General features: G+C 54.8%; 2 protein-coding genes across 9 annotated transcripts; one reads left to right on the top strand and one right to left on the bottom strand.

The window, feature by feature from the left end:
- Positions 1-796: 796 nt before the first annotated feature.
- COG1 (component of oligomeric golgi complex 1) lies at positions 797-11,886 on the top strand. Of its 2 annotated transcripts, none has more exons than XM_040530087.1 (14): positions 797-1,097; positions 1,419-1,663; positions 1,999-2,180; positions 2,521-2,691; positions 2,778-2,931; positions 3,876-4,086; positions 4,230-5,018; positions 5,308-5,454; positions 6,087-6,248; positions 6,557-6,684; positions 6,806-6,914; positions 7,390-7,499; positions 7,609-7,684; positions 8,060-11,886. In XM_040530087.1, exons 1-14 carry the CDS (start codon positions 831-833, stop codon positions 8,075-8,077), a joined length of 2,769 nt encoding a protein of 922 aa, XP_040386021.1. In that variant the 5' UTR covers positions 797-830; the 3' UTR covers positions 8,078-11,886. The 2 variants fall into 2 exon arrangements, with proteins under 2 accessions (XP_040386021.1, XP_040386020.1); XM_040530086.1 differs by having other exon boundaries at positions 9,050-11,886.
- On the bottom strand, positions 9,812-18,892 carry FAM104A (family with sequence similarity 104 member A). Of its 7 annotated transcripts, none has more exons than XM_040530093.1 (5): positions 18,754-18,892; positions 16,242-16,338; positions 14,730-14,861; positions 12,126-12,188; positions 9,812-10,454 (listed from the first exon to the last, which is right to left on the bottom strand). In XM_040530093.1, the coding sequence occupies exons 3-5, from the start codon at positions 14,829-14,831 to the stop codon at positions 10,209-10,211; spliced, it is 411 nt and encodes a 136-aa protein (XP_040386027.1). In that variant the 5' UTR covers positions 14,832-14,861; positions 16,242-16,338; positions 18,754-18,892; the 3' UTR covers positions 9,812-10,208. The 7 variants fall into 7 exon arrangements, with proteins under 7 accessions (XP_040386027.1, XP_040386028.1, XP_040386030.1 ...); XM_040530094.1 differs by lacking the exon at positions 18,754-18,892 and adding an exon at positions 18,343-18,442; XM_040530096.1 differs by lacking the exon at positions 18,754-18,892 and adding an exon at positions 17,442-17,452.
- Between the last annotated feature and the right edge of the window lie 17 nt (positions 18,893-18,909).

The raw sequence follows: 18,909 nt of genomic DNA on the forward strand, positions 1-18,909 counted from the left end.
CACACACACACAAAAAAATAAAAAAATAAAGCGTGTGCTGATTTCATTCTGCCTCCACAGGCTGAAAACGTGAGATGATACCAAGTGCGTGTGCTTCAGGTCGGAGCTACGTAAAGAAGAGAAGCAGGGGGAGGAAAAAGGGTCTGACCAGAGGGGCCTTTCTGCTTCCAACGGGTACATTCCAGCTGAGCCACCTCCACACACACACAGTTTGACGCAGCGTGATTTTGCCAGACCTATAAGCGACATTTATTAAAACACATTTATTTGTTAAAACACATTTATTTGAAACTCCAGGCGTGCCGAGCCGGGCCTCAGACCCCCCCCCAGCAAGCAGCCTTGCCCTCCTGCTCTCTGGCAGCTGCTCGGGAAGAGCCCTAGGCCTCAACCCGGGCCGGGCCGTGCCGCTGGCTCCACCTAGCGCTGCTCGGGAGCCCCGAGCTCGGGGCTGGGGCCGAGCCCGGTTCTGGGGCCGGGCTTGCCCCGGAGCGCTGCGGGGCCGCCCCGCGCCGGGGCCCGGCCTGCCCGCGAGCCCAGGCCCGTACCGCACCCCCGGGCTGAGGGAGCCGGGCCCAAACCCGAGTTCGAGGTTTGCGGAGCGGGACTGACTCCCGCAGGCCGCGGAGCCGAGCTCGTTTCACGCGAAAAACGGAGAAAACGGGCAAAACGCTGCGGTTCTACCCCCACCCCGGGCCAGGCCGCGTTGCTGTGGCAACCCCTGCCCTGCACAAAGATGGCGGCGGCGGCGGCCGACGGAAGCGGGCCCTGCCCGGCGCCAAGATGGCGGCGGCCGCGTCACTGCCGCCGGGAGGCGGGGAGGGCGGACGGCGATGGCGGCCACGGCGGCGCGGGCGGCGGAGGCCGAGGCGCTGTTCGAGGCCCACACGGCGGCGGAGCTGCGGGCGGCGGAGCGGCGGCTGCGGGCCGGCATCGAGCAGAAGCGGGAGGAGCTGCGGCAGATGGTGGGCGAGCGCTACCGCGACCTGATCGAGGCGGCCGACACCATCGCCGAGATGCGGCTGAGCGCCGAGCGCCTGCTGGGAGCCGTCAGGGGGCTGCAGCGGGGCGGCGCGGCACGGCCCGGCCCTGCTCCGCCGGTGAGGGCACGGGGGGACCGCGAGGGGGCGGCGGGGAGCGGGGGAGCCGAGCCCAGTCCTCCCCCCCCCCGGCCCCCCCTGCCCCGGACCCCGTCCTCCCCCCTCCAGCCCCCCTTTCTCTCCCCCTCCTCAGCCCCCCGGTCCCCTCCTCCCCCCCACAGCCCCCCTTCTCTCCCCCCCCCGCCCCCCGTCCTCCCCCCCCCAGCCCCTCTTCTCCCCCCCTCCTCAGCCCCCTGTCCTCCCCAGCTCCCCTTCTCCTCCCCCCCCCCTTCCTCAGCCCCTGTCCTCCTCCTCCTCAGCCCCCCGGTTCTCCCCCTCCAGGCTCCACCGCGGGCGCCAGAGAAGCTGTACCGAGCTGCGGCGCAGCTGAAGCTGCTGCTGGACATCCCCGAGCAGGCGTGGGGCGCCATGGAGGCCGGCCGCTACCTGCCCGCCGCCCGCCTCTACCTGCTGTGCCGCCACCTCCACGGCCTGCTGCAGCTCGACGCCCCCCGCGCCCGCTACAGCCCCGTCCTCGCCCGCTTCCCCATCCTGCTGCGGCAGGTGGCCGCCGCCAGCCACTTCAGGTGGGCATCGCCTCGGGAAGGGTCCCGACGCCTTGGTGGGATGCAGGAGATGCTCCCCTGCCCTTGTCACAAAGCCTGTCAAGCCTGCCAGGCAGGAGCTCCTCAGCTGGCTGTGTAGCAGCTGGAGAGCCCTCCTCCAAAATGGACAGCCATCAGTGTCCTCATGGGCTTGCGGTGGGTTGCGAAGGACCAGCAGGTGTTTGCTGTGAGCACCGCAGCACCGTGGTGTGCTCTTTCTGCTCAGGATCACTTAACTAAGCCCGAACGCGTCTGTCAAACACCGAACTGCCTCCCTCCAGCCCTTGGTTACTGCCTGGTTCCTTTTTCCTTGCCAGATCCACCATCCTGCAGGAGAGCAAGTCCCTGCTCAAGTGTCAGACCGTGTCGGACCAGGCGGTGGCAGAAGCCTTGTGTGCCATCATGCTCCTGGAGGACAGCTCTCCGCGCCAGGCCCTCGCAGACTTCCTCCTGGCCAGGAAGCTGGCGATCCAGCAGCTCCTCAACCAGCCGCACCACGGTCGGTACAACGGGGCTGCCTCCTTTTCGAAGTCAAAAAAGGAACTTCCTCTCCCTCTTGCCCTGCGGTACCCAAGTACCAGAGTGGGTGGCTTAGTCCTGTAGAGCTCGTGGTGCTGGGGATGTGCATTTTGCCACAGCGCTGAATTAACAGCTCTCAGGAGCTAAAGCCAAGCTCATCTTTAACCAGGGAGCAGGCGATACATGGGGCTGAGCCCTGTGCCCTCCAGCCCATCCCTGGAGGGTTTCACCAGACCCACAGGCCTTGAAACACAGGGGGCTGGTCACACTTGTGTTGAAGGGGCTACCTCCACTGAAAGGCTTTTTTTTTTTTTTTGCAGGTGCAGGAATAAAAGCTCAGGTGTGTTCACTGATGGAGCTGCTAACCACCACTCTGTACCAGGCTTATGCACTCTTCTACATGATGCCAGAAGGGATGCCACCAGATCCAGCCCTGCCCTGCGGCTTGCTCTTCTCCACCCTGGAGAGCACCACGGGCCAGCACCCAGCAGGTGAGCACCCAGCCAGCACCAGCTCTGTTTGCAGGCAGGAGCCCCCCCCCGTGCTGGGCTGACTCCCCCATCCCTTGTGCATCCAGGGAAAGGTGGGGTCCTAGAGGACGAGGTGAAGCTGAGCAGCTGGTTCAGGTACCTCCCAGAGTCTGTGGTGGAGTTCCAGCCAACCCTGCGGACCCTGGCCCACCCTATCAGCCAGGACTACCTCAGAGACACGCTGCAGAAGTGGATTGCCATGTGAGTGTGACACTGTCCCCCTGCGCAGGGCTCTCCCAGATATCACAAGGTCTCATTGTCAAGGCAGCAGCACAAAGCAAAGCCAAGCTCACCCACAAAGCAAAACTACCTCCTGGTAGGCTGCATCTTTGGCTGGCTTCTTGCTCAGCACTCCCTCTCCCTTGCAATTAAATGGCCAGAAGCAGCACAGCACAGGCCTAATAATCAGGCTGTAGCACTTGGATACAGTACGGCACACAGGCTAACTCAGGGCTGCACAGCAATATTTGTCTAGAGCTACTTTACACTGCCATAACCACCAGCAAAAAAGCATCAAGAGTAAATGAGAAGGAAATCCCTTACCTGTCTCTTTGGGCTCTTGGTCCAGCACGTCCTTCCTTCTTGCTGTCCTTGCCCAGAGTGTGTGGGTGCAACCAGACCCCCTTTATAGAGTTCTCAGCTCCACCCCCTCCCACCCTGAGGATGCAGACAGCTGCAGCCCCTCAGCAGCCTCGTTACTCATGCATTGGTATCAGTCCCCCCTTGTTATCCCGTGGAGCTGCTGCTGGGCTGGCCAGCTGGTCCCTGCCATCAGCTGCAGCCCCCCCACAGGGAGCATGCTGGCCATGGGATATTTCTTCAGCAACCTTTCCCAGAGCCTCTGCCTGCCAGGGCTGGCTTGCAGTGGGGGGAAATTAGCATGGCCAGGGTGTTCCTGGGGTGCTCCTGGCTTTGACACCCACTGCAGCCCTGGATTCCCAATGCAGGGCACGTGGCTTCCCTGCTGGGATGCAGGGTGCGGCTGCCTGGCTGAGAATTAGAAATACCCTCAGCCCTGCAAGTGCTTCTGCAGGTCGAGCCTCCTACTGACAGATCAACGATTCCCCCACCTCGATGTAGCACATTTTCTCGTGGGTTCTGTGGGGCTGTGTCCGAGCAAGTCTGAAGCGCAACGTTGCCTGCAGGTGCAGTGATGATATCAGGGCTGGGGTCAGCAACCTGCTGGTCTACGTGAAGAGCTTGAAAGGCCTCGCGGGGATCCGCGATGCGGTCTGGGAGCTGCTCACGAGCGAGTCCGTAAGCCAGAACTGGGACGTGGTGTGCCGTCGCCTTTTGGACAAGCCTGCGTCCTTTTGGGAGGACCTGCTGCGGCAGCTCTTCCTGGACAGGCTGGAGGTGAGTGCTTTGCTGCAGCAGTTCACGAGCAGCCTTGCTCTGTCCCCTCTCTTGTTGTCTCAGACAGGCCACCGGTGCTGTTAGCACTAAGTGCTCTGTGACAGGAGGCACGTGGCAAAGCTGTTTTTTTCCGTATTTTCCAGACGCTGACCAAAGAGGGCTTTGAATCCATCTCAAGCAGCTCCAAACAGCTTCTCGTCTTAGCCCTGCAGGAACTCGAAGTCAAATCCACCGCCTCTGCCCTGAGCAAGCACGTCCAGTTTGAGCACAACGTGGCCTTGTTCCTGTGGTCGGAGAGCTCCAGCGATCTGCCTGCGGACGCCGCCTGGGTCAACGTGGCAAACCGCAGCCAGTTTGCCAAGAGCGGGCTGTCCATGAAGGCCCAGGCGCTCACCCCGTGCGTGCAGAGCTTCTGCTCGGCTCTGGACTCGAAGCTGAAAGCCAGATTGGACGACCTCCTCTCTTACCTTCCCGCGGAGCCCTCGGCCACCAAGGAGGCTGCTCCCGCCTCGCAGCCTCGCTCAGCCTTTGACCGCTACGCTGACACCGGCCTGGTGGAGGGCTTGCTGCGCGACCGCTGCGTCGCCTGCATCCACCACGTACTGGGCTGCGTGCGAGAAGAGCTCCAGAGCGCCCAGAGCCTGCTGGAGGGACAGGCAGGTGCCCCCAGCGATAGCAGGCTCAATGCTGTCCTCTTCATGGCCAGGCTCTGCCAGTCCCTGAGCGAGCTTTGCCCTCACCTCAAGCAATGTATCCTGGGCCAGTCGGGCGGCGCAGAGACGGCGCTGAAGGAAACCCGCTCCGCCAAGAAGCTGGGGAAGGGGAAAGCCCAAGAAGTGAATCCAGTGCAGGCCAAGTGGCAGGAGGTGAAGGCAGAACTCCTGCAGCAGAGCCTGGTTGCTTACCAGATCTGGAGCTCCGCTGTCACCAAAGTAAGGAGCTGCTGCTCATCACAACCACTTTCTGCGGGGTTTTCGCTCGCTCAGCTCCATGTGGCTGGCTGCTGAGCTCGCTCTGGGCTCCGTGGTGCTCAGTCAGACTGTGGGAGATGAGGTGGCGGCAGCTCAGAGGTGGCATCCATTGGGAAATGTTCACCTGGGAGGCTTGGGGGGGGCTTGGGGGGCTGTGGGGGGTTGGCCTCTCTGCAGGCAGGAGTGGGCTGCCCGTCCCTCGGTACTGCCACTGTCCTGTGACTGGGTGCTTTTGTGTTTTGTGCTGTAGGCCCTGGTTCAGTGCTTTACCCACACGTTGCTGCTAGATACAGCTGGCTCAGTCTTGGCTACAGCCACCAACTGGGATGAGATTGAAATTCAGGAGGAGACTGAGTCTGGAAACAGTGTAACGTCAAAGATCCGGCTGCCTATGCAGGTAAGAGGAACATCCTCTTGGTAAATGCAGAGAAATGATCTGTTGGGAGGAAAAAAGTGCTGTTTTCCAAAACCACTGCTTTGTCGAATGGCGCTGACCTGCCCTGGAGTTTTCCTGGTGCTCTGAGCACGGGGCAATCACCCTCTGGTGCTGTTGTTTGCTCTGCAATACTCATCTCCTAAGGACAGAGGTCAGAGGAAGGAAATTAGGTAGTTGCTGCTGCGTGTTGAAATGATTAAGATTGGCCCAGATCCTCTAACACTGAGTGAAAGGAGGAGTTACGCCTGGTTTATACATAGGGGCCCACAAGAGAGAGACTCCATGGAAATTGGTTGCACTGAAGGACAGGACTGCAATAGGGGAGCTGCAAAGCCTGAGGGCTCAGGTCAAAGCCTCTGGGAAAAGTAGTTGGGAGACTTTCAGGACTGCGACAACCAAAAGCCTGACGTGGCAGTAGATTTAAAACCCATGAAAGTTTAAATCCTGCTGCAGGGGCAGGTCAGTCTCAGTGGCAGAGCTCTGTGCTTGCTGAGGAAGTAGGAAGCTCCTAAGAACTGAAATGGCGTTGTGCTGCTGATAGAGCTAACGAAGCTTACAGCCCCCGTGACCAATAATGCTGTTTTGTTAAATAGCCGTCCTGGTACGTCCAGGGCCTCCTCTTCAGCCTGTGCCAAGAGGTGAACAGGGTCGGGGGCCACACTCTGCCGAAAGTCACCTTGCAGGAGCTGCTGAAGACCTGCATGGCAGAAGTGCTTGCTGCTTATGAAAAGCTCGTGGAGGAGAAGCAGGAAAAGGTACGTGAGTAGGATCACTCCTTGCTCCAGCTGGCGTGGGATGCGAGGGTCGCTGGGCAGTTGGCAATACGTGCGCTCCCGTCCCTTGGAAAAGGAAACACACACCTGGGAGAACTAGGAGTGGTGACTGTACTCTTCCCTTGCCCCCCCAAAAATGAGGCAAAAAGGGATCTGACACCAGAGCGTGCTCAGAGCGGTTCAGTTGTGCTGGTTGGTTCTTGGGGCTGATGATTTAAAACGTTTACCCTGATGCAGTCCTTCGTCAGCCGTGTTGCAGTGCGAGCGAAGAGCCCTTTTCCTATTTGCAGAAAGCAGGCTCCTTCCCCATGACCCAGAACAGAGCTCTGCAGTTGCTCTACGATCTGCGGTACCTGAATATCATCTTGACAGCGAAGAGTGAGGAAGCAAAGACCAGCAGGGTCAAGCATGACTCCAGGTGCAGTGTAATTCTGGGGCTCAGCCATTAGCAGGTTGACCACCCCATTGATGCTGGCAGCCATCCTTGTGTCCCACCCCTCGCTGTGATGTGAACACTGACAGATCCCCTCTGCTCGTAGGATTGAGAAGGTGACCGACTTCCTGGAGGGGCACATCGACCCGTTTGACTTGGACGTTTTTACTCCGCACTTAAACGGCAACCTTAATCGCCTGGTCCAGCGAACATCTGTAAGTGCAGGAAAAGGAATGCACGCCTCAGGAAGCAGCGCTGCAAAACACACTCTGAAGGGCAGCTGTGGTGGCACTGTAAAGTGCTTGATGGCCAAAGATAACTACTGGCACTTGCTCAGGAAGGGGAAGGGTATTTAACGCCAGCCGACGATAAGAGGAGCTTGCTGAGCTGGCCGAACGGCACATAATCATGCGTGGAGTTGGCTGAACTTTATCTCACAGGATTCACTGGAGCCTGTGCAATGCTAATTGGGTTAAGCAGCGCTGAAACAGGCCTAGAGCTCAACTGTGGTAACAGTGAGCAGTGCCAATTAAAAGCAGGGGCTATGAGGGGGAAGGGGAGACACTTTGTATTAAAACTTAAACCAAGCACAGGTGTTAGGCCGCACCAGCAGACTCAGCAGCTGTGTATTGTTGTGTGGTCAGCTCTGCGGATGCCCCCAAATGCAAACAGCTCCTTCATGCCTTCTAGGTTCTCTTCGGCTTGCTGACCGGGACAGAGAACCAGTACACGAGCAGAAGCAGCGCTCTCAGCTCCCAGGAGCTCCACAATATCTTGCCCTTAGCATCCAGCCAGATCAGGTAAGTCGCTCGGCTCTCTTCTGTGCATTCCCCCATCTCTTCAGGAAGCAAGTCCAGAATTGCTGCTTCCCTGTGACCAACTGCATTTCTTACTTCCATCTCTTTTAAGATTTGGACTTCTGCCGCTGAGTATGTCAAGCTCACGAAAGGCCAAGTCTGGTACCAGGAACACAGAAAGAGTTCAGGTTGGTAGAACAGAGCCACGTTAACTTTTTGCCAGTGCACCAACACTAGAGCTTGCAGAGAAAGAAGAAAGTAACCAAAGAGTTAATATTTAACCTGATTTTTATTTTCTGTAAAATGAGGACCATTACGGCAACACAGCATGAGACGGTTTGGATTTCCCCTTGACCCTCAAAAAAAAAAACCCTGATGGCCCCTGGATATTTGGGGGCTTGCTGCTCTGCGATAAAACATAGGCAATAACTACCATGAAAATGCAGTGAAGACTTGCACAGATGAGTCATTTTGAGATCAATTCTTAAAACAACTTAATTTATTTAAGGATAGCTGCAAGAAACGTTGAAGGATACTATCTAATTATTTGAACTCCCTTCCAGTGCGATGCTGACCTTTAATTCCTGACGAAGCCTGGCTTGGGTATTTAAGCCTGTGTGAACGGAGTGGCTTGCTTCTCTTGCAAAGGCTCTGCATTGTTTTGCTTCTGAGTTTTATTAGTAGACAACCACGATGTTGCTACGTTTCCTCCAGTTTAAAGCATTTGCTTAGCTGGACCTCCCTGTGCTGAGGATTGAGAGCCAAGGAATACCTCACTGCTACAGGAAGCAGGAATTGGTGACTTTTCCTTTAGCCACAAACAATCCAATAATCCATCAACGATAACGTGCCTTCAACTGGGATGGAAGAGTAAAGACGTTTTTATCAGAGCAGAGTGTTACTTGAAATGCTAGCCTTTACTCTGCAACACTCATTCTCCATTATTCAGAAGAATTAAGAACCAGACATAGTAGCAGAGTTGTTTAAAAGCCCAAAGCTTCACAGTAAGGGTATTCTTTACCTCTTACACCTCAGCTGTAGTAGCGTGCAGAGTGCGCAGTGATGTTTGTCTCGCTTCTACCACTCCCCTGCTGTGGCAGCAGCATTGGCTGTGGTGGCACATGTATATTTGCATTAGCCCCACTTCACAGAATTGCTTGTTCCTTTTATGATAAAGCAGAGGTTGAAGTCCAGTTACTCAAGAACAACTCTGCACACGCAACAGCTGTACTTTTATCATTATTACCCCCTTGCTCTAAGAGCAGCAGCCCTCTCTTTGCTGCACAGAATGATTATCTTGGAGCACTGGATGACATCTGAAAAGTTAACTTGCTAACAGCAGCAAAAAGCTGTGCATCTGCCACTCAGACCTGCCTCTGCTTGTCACTAACCACCAGGAGAGGAAACAGTTACGTTGTGGTTCAGGCTCAAGTTGTCTGGGAACAGTTGTTCAGCTGTAGTCTGCGCCTCCTTGCAGCTACGATAGATGAGGGTAGGGAATAAGTCGAAGGTGTGCTGTAATAGTTTCTGACTCTTGTTTTTAAAACAAACAGGTTCCGCCTCCTGCACTCACAAGAGCAGAAGAGGAGGCATCGCGCCCTGGCTCTTTGTTCAGGCAGCTTGTAACCGAGGAGGAAGACACGGCTGCGCCTTCTCTCTTCAAGCTGGGATGGCTTTCTGGCATGACCAAGTGATTCAATAAAGAAATCAGAAGTTTGTCTATATATTTGTCTTCACTGAGAAGGCTCTGCCCTCAGCAGGGGCTGGTGACACCTCCGCTGGTGCTGCCAGAAGAGAAGTACTTTGCCATTCTTAGCCAGATGATAGCAATGCCGCGTGAACCAGGCACAGGTCAGGAAAGTCCTTGTACTTTGCATGCTGAAACGGTGCTCTAGCTGCTCCTGCACTTTCTATTCCTTAGGAGTTAAAGTCAAATTAAAGAAATAAAACTACACAGTATAACAAAACAAACAAACAAACAAACATTTCACAGCTAGAAATTGGTATCAAAGCAATGTAAGTTTGCTCTTTCCTCCAAAAGCTCCTCCCCAGGCTATTCTCAGCAGATACCTCTCTACAAACCCAGCAGGCACCTGGTATTTTGGCTACAGCTGCCTAAGCTTTCCTGGTTCTAGTTTCACAATTTCTTTTCAATACTGCAACAGTGAAGATTAAGCAAAACAGAGCTCATCATGCACCGAACCGGGCTGAGAGCTTACAGCTGGATCAGTCTTAACGGATTCCAGTGACAGCACCTATTACTGTTCTGTTACTTCTAAATGCTCAAAAAATATTTTGCCAAATATTTTTTTTTACTAGTTTATTGAAATTAAAAAAAGACTTATAAAACTGAAGATGAATGTTCGAAAGAATTTTACATAAAGCAACAAACTGCTAACAAACAGATTAGGCAGTCAATGGAATTGGACATTATGCAATCCTATAACACAGATGTGGATTCCTCGGTCTCCTCTGGACATGTACTTTATAACCACCCCAAAAAGAATCCTATAAAAATTGCTTCAAAGCCCCTTTTGCATTGCAATAGTGCAGCAAACCACAAGTAAACAATTTCCTGTTAACCTGTTATTTCAAATATAGACTGAAAAGGCAACAGGCATTTTGTGCAATTCCATTTTAACAAACTTGAAGTTGAAATATCAAATCTACACAGTGCTGTCCCTTCACAGAAGGCAAGGAACTGCTGGTTCATCATGTAGGAGGGCGTCCCCGACTCTGTAAGCTGTGAAAGTGTGCCTCCTTCAGGATCTGGTTGATGTGGAAGTAAGGACCTTGACTTAGTGCAGACTGCTCATGGAAGGACTGAGAGGAGACAGGACTGGATCCTGCAATTGTCGGGTTTAGGCTGGTTTCTGGACCGCTTGCTCTGTCAGGGCTGTTGATGCTACTGCTACTACAGCTGCTGCTGCTGCTGCTGCCGCTATCGCTGCTGGAGGACTGAGACAAAGAGAACATTAACAGCAAAACAACATTTTTCTCTCCTGTCCACGACGAAATACCTTAGTCAAGCAAACACTCTTTGCAGTAAGCCCCTCCCTTCCAGATTTCCAGGCTTGTATTCAGCCCGATGGACAAAAGAAAACCCACCAAGTGCTTTCTTGGCATTCAGAGCTGCGGTTATTGCCCACGCACGGAAAGCGTCCCAGAGCTGAAGGGATGAGCGAGCTTTCACCCGGAGGTTCGCTGACCTCCAGCACGCTGGATTGCAAACTTTCCGTTTCAGGCCCATCAGCTCTGCCCCCATGACCCACATTTTAGCACTAGTGAAGTTTGCCAAACTCATCCGAGAACTGGAAAATAAAGAATATTCCTACTGAGCCACGCGGGTCAGTAAAGGCAGGCAGGGCGTGAGGAAAAAAGCTGTACCACCTTCACATCTGTCACTTCTGGTTTAGCAGACGTTTTAGGTAAGCACCATGCAAAGCATTTTTCTACAGGTCAGTTTTTCTAAGAAGTGATCTGAAGCATCCAAAGCAACAGGCTGTTAAGAACATATGCAACACGATTCCCATTTTAGGTCTTTGAACACCTCCACATGCATACATACTCTTCTCCCAGTTAAGTACTGGGACTGCAATGTCAGCCGTTAGCTTTCCGTGACAATTTACTTGACACAACAGTGGAAAAATGACAGCCATTAAATACTTCCACACAGCGAGAAGAGAACTTTAGCTGCCATAGAGGACAGGCCTCATTTGTTAGCATTAGGATAAGCACGCTTTATGGTAATGACTGAAGAGCATTAGCCGTCATTTTCAGTGTTTCAAAGACATAAAACTGTTTTACACCATTTTAAGGGCTGATAATGAAAGGTTTCTGTTAGTTACAGCTGAAATATTTTAATACTGTGCGATAGGCTGCTCGGGGAAAAAAATGCAAAGATTTAGGTGCTCAGGAGTCAGAGAATGACTACTTTGCCATCCCGTAAGACGTAAATTCAAACAAGCAGCCAGCATCAGTGACAGCAGCTAGAAAAGCCCACTTTTCAAAGTAGGGAGTTAAAACCACAGAAGCCAAAGCTTGGTGGCCACAGCAGAGGAAGACAAATTTAAAGAAGTCAACAGCAATTTAACAGTCAGCACCACATCCAGGAGGCCTCGCTTTGGAGGAGATGTAAAGAACGGTGCAAGCTGCACCTGAGCAAGGCCCAGGAAGCCACTGTACGAATGTTTGAAGCAGACCACAACGCCACCTGGAAGCCCCGTGGCACTGACGCCACAACCGGTCGTTACAACTCAACCACGTTGAGTTTGTTTTGCTAAGCACCAAAAATGCTTCGGTTCTGGTGCAGTACAGCAAGCGAGGCGTCAGCACCGAGGCTGCACCCGTGCTGGCGTGTTAGGTTCTAGCAAGGAGAAAACAACAACAACAACAACAACAAAACCAAGACGTGAAGTCATTCTTAAGGAAGCAGCAGATGTAACTACGCGAGCAACGAGCTCCTCGGTCTACTGCTACTAACGCTGGAGAGGGAGAGGACACCAGAAGGACAGAGAGGAGCTGCGAAATGGCGCTTGCTAGCCCACCTCATTTCGCACAGAAGCACAGATACTGAAGTGCAATGCTGTTACGCTTAACCAGTCACAGCAGCCTTGGAGAGAAACCCACCGCACAGGACACTTTGTTTCCTTTTAGTCTGTGTTCCTTACTGTTTTTCGTTACAGCCACCTTCTGAAAATCAAGGTAAAGATCAAAATGAGAAGCTAGTATTTGTTACTTACTACTGAAGCATCACATCTTAACAGAACAAACATTTTAGAGCTGTTAGTAATGATTATTTTATGCATGTCTAATTTTAGTTTGAATTTTTAAGCAGAGATTGTGTCCTGGGACGTGCTTCCTACATCTAAGGCTGTTGGTAGATCCGTCCGACCCTCTTTATTTCCATTTCTCTAATGCAAAAATTCACTAGCACGTGAAGCCCGTTATTGCCCAAACCATGTCATGGACCTACCATTTCCCCAGGCTGTGGTGCACATTCTGTTACGCATTTGGACTACAATTAGACAAAAAAAGAAGCCTTAAAGTCATCATGTCAGCAACGACAAGCATCTACACAATGAAACAAAGCAAAAGGGCTAAAGAAAGCGGCCCTACGCAAGTTTACGAGCGCCGTAAGTAACAAGAGGGCACCTCATGGTTTACCTGACTCGCCAGCCCCTCTTAGCATTGTAGGTACAGAATTTTAACCTGGACGTCTGTGGGAAAACTATTTAACTGCATTCACCTGCTGATCTGTGAGGTAGCGTCTCGATCACTAACGACAGGAGCTTAAGAAAGAGCTTAGGTCCTGCTGCTCTCGAGATGAGTTTAACAAAGAACCGGGGTTCAATCAGAATTTAGACCAGCCCTTCCTCGCCGGGGTAATGTCTGTAGAGGGGCGTAGCCGCAGTGCTACACAAAAACTCTGATCCGAGAGAAGCGACCGCTACCCTGCCTCAGCGGCCTCCACCGAGGGAAGAGCAGTGCTTCTAGGCTCTGCGGAATCCTGCCATCAGGCAGGCTAACAAAGAGGAATCACAAGAAATGAGGCTTTGCAGAGGACAGTTATCCAGGAAGGAAAAGAGTTAGCCAGAACACCGCAGACTCCCTTCCCTCCCGGGGAAAAGCAGAGCAAAGAGCTTTCCGCTGGTGGTTTCCCCAGGCTGCGGCGCCTCCGAGGACCCCCGGCTCTGCCCAACTTACGGGCAGGCTGGCAGACGACAGGAGCAGGAAGAGCTTTCGCTAAATTTACAGGCGAGCACCCGCGGGGACCAGAAAGCCGCCCTCCCGGCAAACGGAGAAGATGGAGGAGAGGCTGACAGGGAACGAAACGCAGCGGCAGGCGCTCTGCTTGGCTAATGTTTAACACCCACTGCCGTCGCGTGCAAGTTCACGGGCTGAAGCGCGAAGCAGAGGTTTCCCGTGGCTGTCGCCTAGGAGCGGTTTGTTCCGGGAACTGCAGGAATTGCACGTCGTCATAACGATTTCCCAAGAAGCAGTGCTGATGGGTATCAAAGAGAATCTCAGCTTCCCTCCTGCAGAAGTCAGCTGAAGTCAAAGAGGCTGCCTACCCTGGACGAAGGACAATCCAGTGGGAGAAAACCGCAAACCCTTTTCCATCAGGCCTAGCTTACATGCACAGGACGACTGAAAGTGAGGGACTGAGGGGCAACCTGCACATGAACTGCCGCTAAAACAAAAGATTCCCTTCGCCTTACACATTGCTGCCAGCTATGAAGAGTAAGACGAAAAATGGAAAGAGATCCTGCCATAAGCCGAGCTCAGTTTCAGTGGTACGTCTGCCTGATTTTCATACTCAGGTTACGTTCCCAAGCAAACCACGCTCCGTAAGAAGAAAACCGTCACCTTTCAGCTGAAGGGAGGCAGAAAGGAATGGGTACTTCCAGGCAATGTTTAACAAAATGTAGGTGCACCTGTGCCCTCAGAGGAAAAGCAATTCTCCCTGCACATATCCTTTGGAGTTACAAATTGCTCTCCCCCAATACTCACTTTCTCTCCTAGTTTCTCTCCTACAGCTCGTTGGGATTTTTAACGGGCAGGAGCTCCCTTTGTCGGTTGCAAAGTAATAGGAAACTGCGCACGAGTATTACAAATGGCCAACAGCCTCGAAGTGCCATCAGTCGGAAGCGCTTGTGCACTATAAGCACAGGAATCTCTCCGCTCGGCCCCGGAAGTCCTCAAAGAAACGTTGGAATAACACCAGTTTGATCCCGCAGCTTCAAGTTCTGGACACGCTCCGTTCAGGGCCTCAACATCGCAAGAAAACGAGCAAAATACGATAAAGCTCTGTCCATCAGTAGGTGACACTGTGAATTTTGTTCCCTCGAGGAAGGGAACGCTGATTTTGGTAACGCTGCCCCGCAGGCGCATTCCTCCACTGCAGCAGCGACAGCACGGAGTTCTCCTTGCCTGCACGTCAGGGTTTAATGTGTTAAAACACGCTTTTCCAGCGCGAGGGCATGCGTGAAGCAGGAGTCTTAACGTTAGCTCCAGCAATTTAACTCTGCTCTTGTCGGTGGCGGGGCAGGCAGCTCACACCATGCTGTTGGCTTGCAGCACCCCAAACGAAACGGGAGATGAGGACGGAGCCAAGGTCCCCCGCTCTCGCGGGGCCACCACAAGGCTATTCCCATTTCGGCGTTTTAGCAGCTTTGCCCAGCCAAACGTCAAAGCGTTCACATGACAAGCGAAGGCGCTTCTGCCACTCACCGTCACGGGTTTTCCTGATAGTCTTAATTTCATTCCTCCCACTTCAATCCCTTGTTCCACACTAAATTCTTCCTCCTCCCGCCACAAAGCTCGTTTAGCCATTAACTACTCTACACCGAGGAGGTGTTTAACCTGTTGGACAAGTGATTCAGCGTCAGGCGGCAAGCAGCTACTCACGGCTCTACCCGTTATACCCAAGGAGCAGAAAGAACCTCGTCCCAGCAAGCCTTACTGCTGGAAAAACAGCCGTGCAGGTAACCGGGACGCCTTTCGTCACGGCGACTTTCTCTGGGACAAACACCCCAGCGGCTGCCGGAGCGTTCCCACGCGACGTCACTGTCACATCACCGCTTGTAAAAAAAGTGCGCTGGGTAAAAGCCTCCCTCACAAAAGGAACGGGAGGGGGGGTGCAGAGCCTCGTATCCTTTTAAAGCGCACACTTGAAGGCGTTACCGTATGACAACAGATACGTTGCTCGGTTACACAACACGTTTTGGGCTGTCAAAGCACAGTTCGCGGCTCAACACGACGGCAGCGTCGTGGAATTACTCACTGCAGCCCGTCTTCGGAGCGAGAGGGCTGCACGAAAAACAAGGCTGTTTTTAAAAAAAAAAAAAAAAAATCAAATCTCGTTAACTTCCCGAGACACAAACGAGGAGGCAGCCCCCGCACTGCACGCAGGCCCTTCTCCGTGAAGGTTTTGCAACAGAACTACATCGCTAACTAGAAACGCACGCCGTGAATGTTCGGATGATTAATACAGGCAACAATTCAGGAAATCTGGTGGCAGTTTGGAAATCAGCTTTTTTTTTTTTAAAAAAATCTCAGATGCTAGCAAATCACACGATCCTAGAACACCTGCCACGTGAGCCACGAGATAACAGGAGGCAGTTTATCCCACACCCAGAAAGAAATCAGAGCAAATACAAGTGGAAACAGAGAGTTTGAGGTCAAGCGTTTCAGCTGCAAATGAGCAAGTCAACTGCCAGGCTCTTCCAGAGCATTTTTTTTTTCCAAATCACAGAAGCACTGCTGCTTGCAAAGGGCACTTTGTGCATCACACCCGTTGAAATGCTTTTTGCCTTTCTAGCACAAATAAACAGGTTACTAAAAATGCGAAGTTGGAAGGGCGGGCAGCCAGGCAAAGTGACCACAGGCACGTGTAACCCGCCCCAGTCACCTGCTTGGTTCTGGATACGCTGCACCTCATTTCAGACAGCAAATGCGGGTGGGTTTTTTTTTTTTGGTATCTTCATTTGGGATTTACACATCGGTATTTGAAATACATCAACAGAAACTTTCTAGTGTAGTTTCGGTGGAAAACGTGCCAGTTTCCAAACCACGTTTTACAGATTTCAGTCTCTGAAGTACCTAACAGAGCTGGCCTCGTACACAAAGCAAAAAAATGGGTTTTCATTAACTACTCTCTCTGAAAACAATTTCAAAGAATATTCCAGCCATTATGTAAATTCAGCATGAAAGGAAACCAAACCTGCCCGAGAAGGCTCTCACCTCAGTGTCCCACGAGTCCTGAAGGACGGTGTTCCTGGTGTTACGCTTCGTCTGGGGAACGTGGCTGTCATCTTCATTGCCGTTGCGCCTCCTCTTCCTGAGGAAAGATCAGGGAGAAAGAAGAAAAACACATTAGCAGTCTACCGATCTACCGCATATTTTGGCCTCTGAAGGTGATTCTACATAAAAGCAAGAAAACTTGGTAAATTAGTAAGGATTGCGTTTCAATCTCTGGCCTGCCGTGAACTCATATCCCCTTTGTAACTGTTGTGTGCGGAGAAGAGAGGAAATTATCGCTCCTCTCACGAGGTAGCCAGGCTGATGCTTTCACACCCGTTTCTGGGACAGGGACCTGCCATTAAGACCTTTCCAGATCTTTCTTTCTAAATCTATCTTTCTAAATAATCGCTCGACAATTCTCAGCCGTGCAGTGCTCCCGGTCTTCCTACAAATCCAAAAATAAGCTGGGGACTGCGAACACCACCTGACAGGCCGGGGAGAGCAGCGGGGAGGCGCGGCAGCGACCGCATTTCCAATAAATACCCAATTACGCTCATCTTGTTCACGTTCATCTACAATTAACGCCTGTGACGACTTTCTTCAGCGTCTCAGTTTGACACCGCTCAAACCCAGCCCCTAGCAGTGTTATTTTCAGTGCCGAGAGCAAATTTTGCTCCCAAGCTGCTGCAGAACCCCCCCGGGAGACAACCCCCCCCCCCCCCCCGGCCTTGTGACATCAGCCCCGCCTCACGGCACAGAAGCCTGGAACCCCCCGGGCCGCCGTCCCCCGGCGGCAGCACGCGGTCATTTTTATTATTTATTATTATTATTATTTGTTGTTTTTCTTTGTTCGTTTCTCCTCCCCCCCCCCCCCGTACCAACCCCACAGCTCCGTCAGGCCCTCAGCGCGCACAGCACCGGGGCTCCCGGTGGCGAACCCAAACGGCCCCGAGCCGGGCATAACCGGGCCGGACCCAGCGGGGCCCCGCGCCACCGGGCTCAGCCTTCAGCCCCCGGCCGCCTCCTCCTCCTCCTCGCCCTCCCCGGGGCCGGCCGCCCCCTCCCCCTCCGCCTCTCACCCCCCGCGGCCTGCACCGAGCTCAACCCCCGGCCGCCCACAACCAGGCCCCAGCGCCCGGCCCGGCCGCACCGAGCCCCGGAACCCACCCCCCCGGGCCTTACCGGCCCCCCCCGGCCCACCTCTGCCTCGCCCCGCGCTCGCTGGGCAGCGGCTGCCGGCAGCTCATGGCGGGCAGCGCCCGGTACCTGCCCCGCCGCCCGGCCCCGCTCCCGCTTCCGGCCTCCCCGCCCCGCTGCGCATGCGCGCAGCCCGCACCGCCCCCGCCCTCGCCCCCCCCCCTCCCTCCGCCGCTCAACGTCACTGCGCACGCGCGCCGCCCGCCGCTGAGGTCCCCAAGCGGCCCCGGTGCTCCGCCGTTAGGGGTGGCCGCGGCGGTGCCTGACGGGAAAGCGGCCCGGTACCGGGAATGGCGGAGGGGCCGGGAGGGCCGCAGCGGTGCCCGTACTGCCAGCGGCACTTCCGGAGGCTCCGCGCGCACCTCCCGCACTGCAAGGCCGCGCCGGGCCTGCGGGGGGAAGCGGCGGCCGGGACCGGGACCGGGACCGGGGCCGGGACCGGGGCGGAGGTGGCCCGGAGCCTCGATCTCCGCCCCGAGGAGGCCGCGGCCGCCGCCGCGAAGCTGCGCCGAGGGCCGAAAGTCGCCATCGAGAAGCACCGCGCCGTGGTGCTCCGGGAGAGGCCCGGTCCCGGTCCCGGTCCCGGGGCAAGGCCCGGCCCCGGCCCGCAGGGAGCCGCTCCCGGAGCCGCTGGCCCGGAGGCTGCCGGGCGCGGAGCTCCCGGCCCCGGTGGCCGCAGCGCGGGTGAAGCGCGCGCGGTGCGCGGAGCCGGCCGCAGACCGAGCCCCGGTGAGCTCCTCCCGCAGCGGGGAGCGGCGAGGACCGGGGCAGGAGAGGGGCAGAGGCACGGGGAAGGCGCCGAGGGGCACGGAGCCCCCCGGTCGGCTTCGCACACCGAGAGCCGCCGTCTGTCGGCGGAACAGCCCGGAGGTCGCGGGGAAGGGACGGCCAAAAATGAGCTAACCGGCGCACCGGAGCCCGGTGGCAGCGAGCGGCGGACGGCTGGCGTCACCGAGCCCCTCCTGAACGCACGGCGGGACGCCCCGTTCCTGCTCCGCGCCTCCCAGCGCCAGCCCATCTGCCTCTCCCGGGGCTCTGGCAGGAGCGCGCGGGCAGGTGCCGTGGGCTTGGAGTGGTTTCCAGAGCTGCGTCCGAATTATCAGGCTCTGAGCGCGTTTGCGGAGAGGCCTTTCCAGGGAGAGCTGGGGATCGCGACGAAGACACCGAAGGGCAATTTCTCGGAAGGACAGCGAGGTAACGTAAGAAACGCGTGGCGCTGCTGCTGCTGTGCTGTCAGGCTAAACTGTCGGGCGTCAATGGGAATAGGAAGCGCTGAGCTGCTGGGTTCAGACCTGAAAGAATCCAAGGACGTTACCTGTGCAACCTTCCCAGCCTGGAAAACCGGCAGTTTAAGATGGGCTCTTGCGTGTTTGGGCTGGTGGAGCCAGCTGACTTTGTGGGAGAGAGAATCGCTCTCCTTTTCTGAGCACTCTCAAAGTCAGCTCACCAGGAACCACACTGTACAGCAGCT

Source organism: Cygnus olor, chromosome 18, assembly GCF_009769625.2.
Source record: "Cygnus olor isolate bCygOlo1 chromosome 18, bCygOlo1.pri.v2, whole genome shotgun sequence".
NCBI classification, from domain to species: domain Eukaryota; kingdom Metazoa; phylum Chordata; class Aves; order Anseriformes; family Anatidae; genus Cygnus; species Cygnus olor.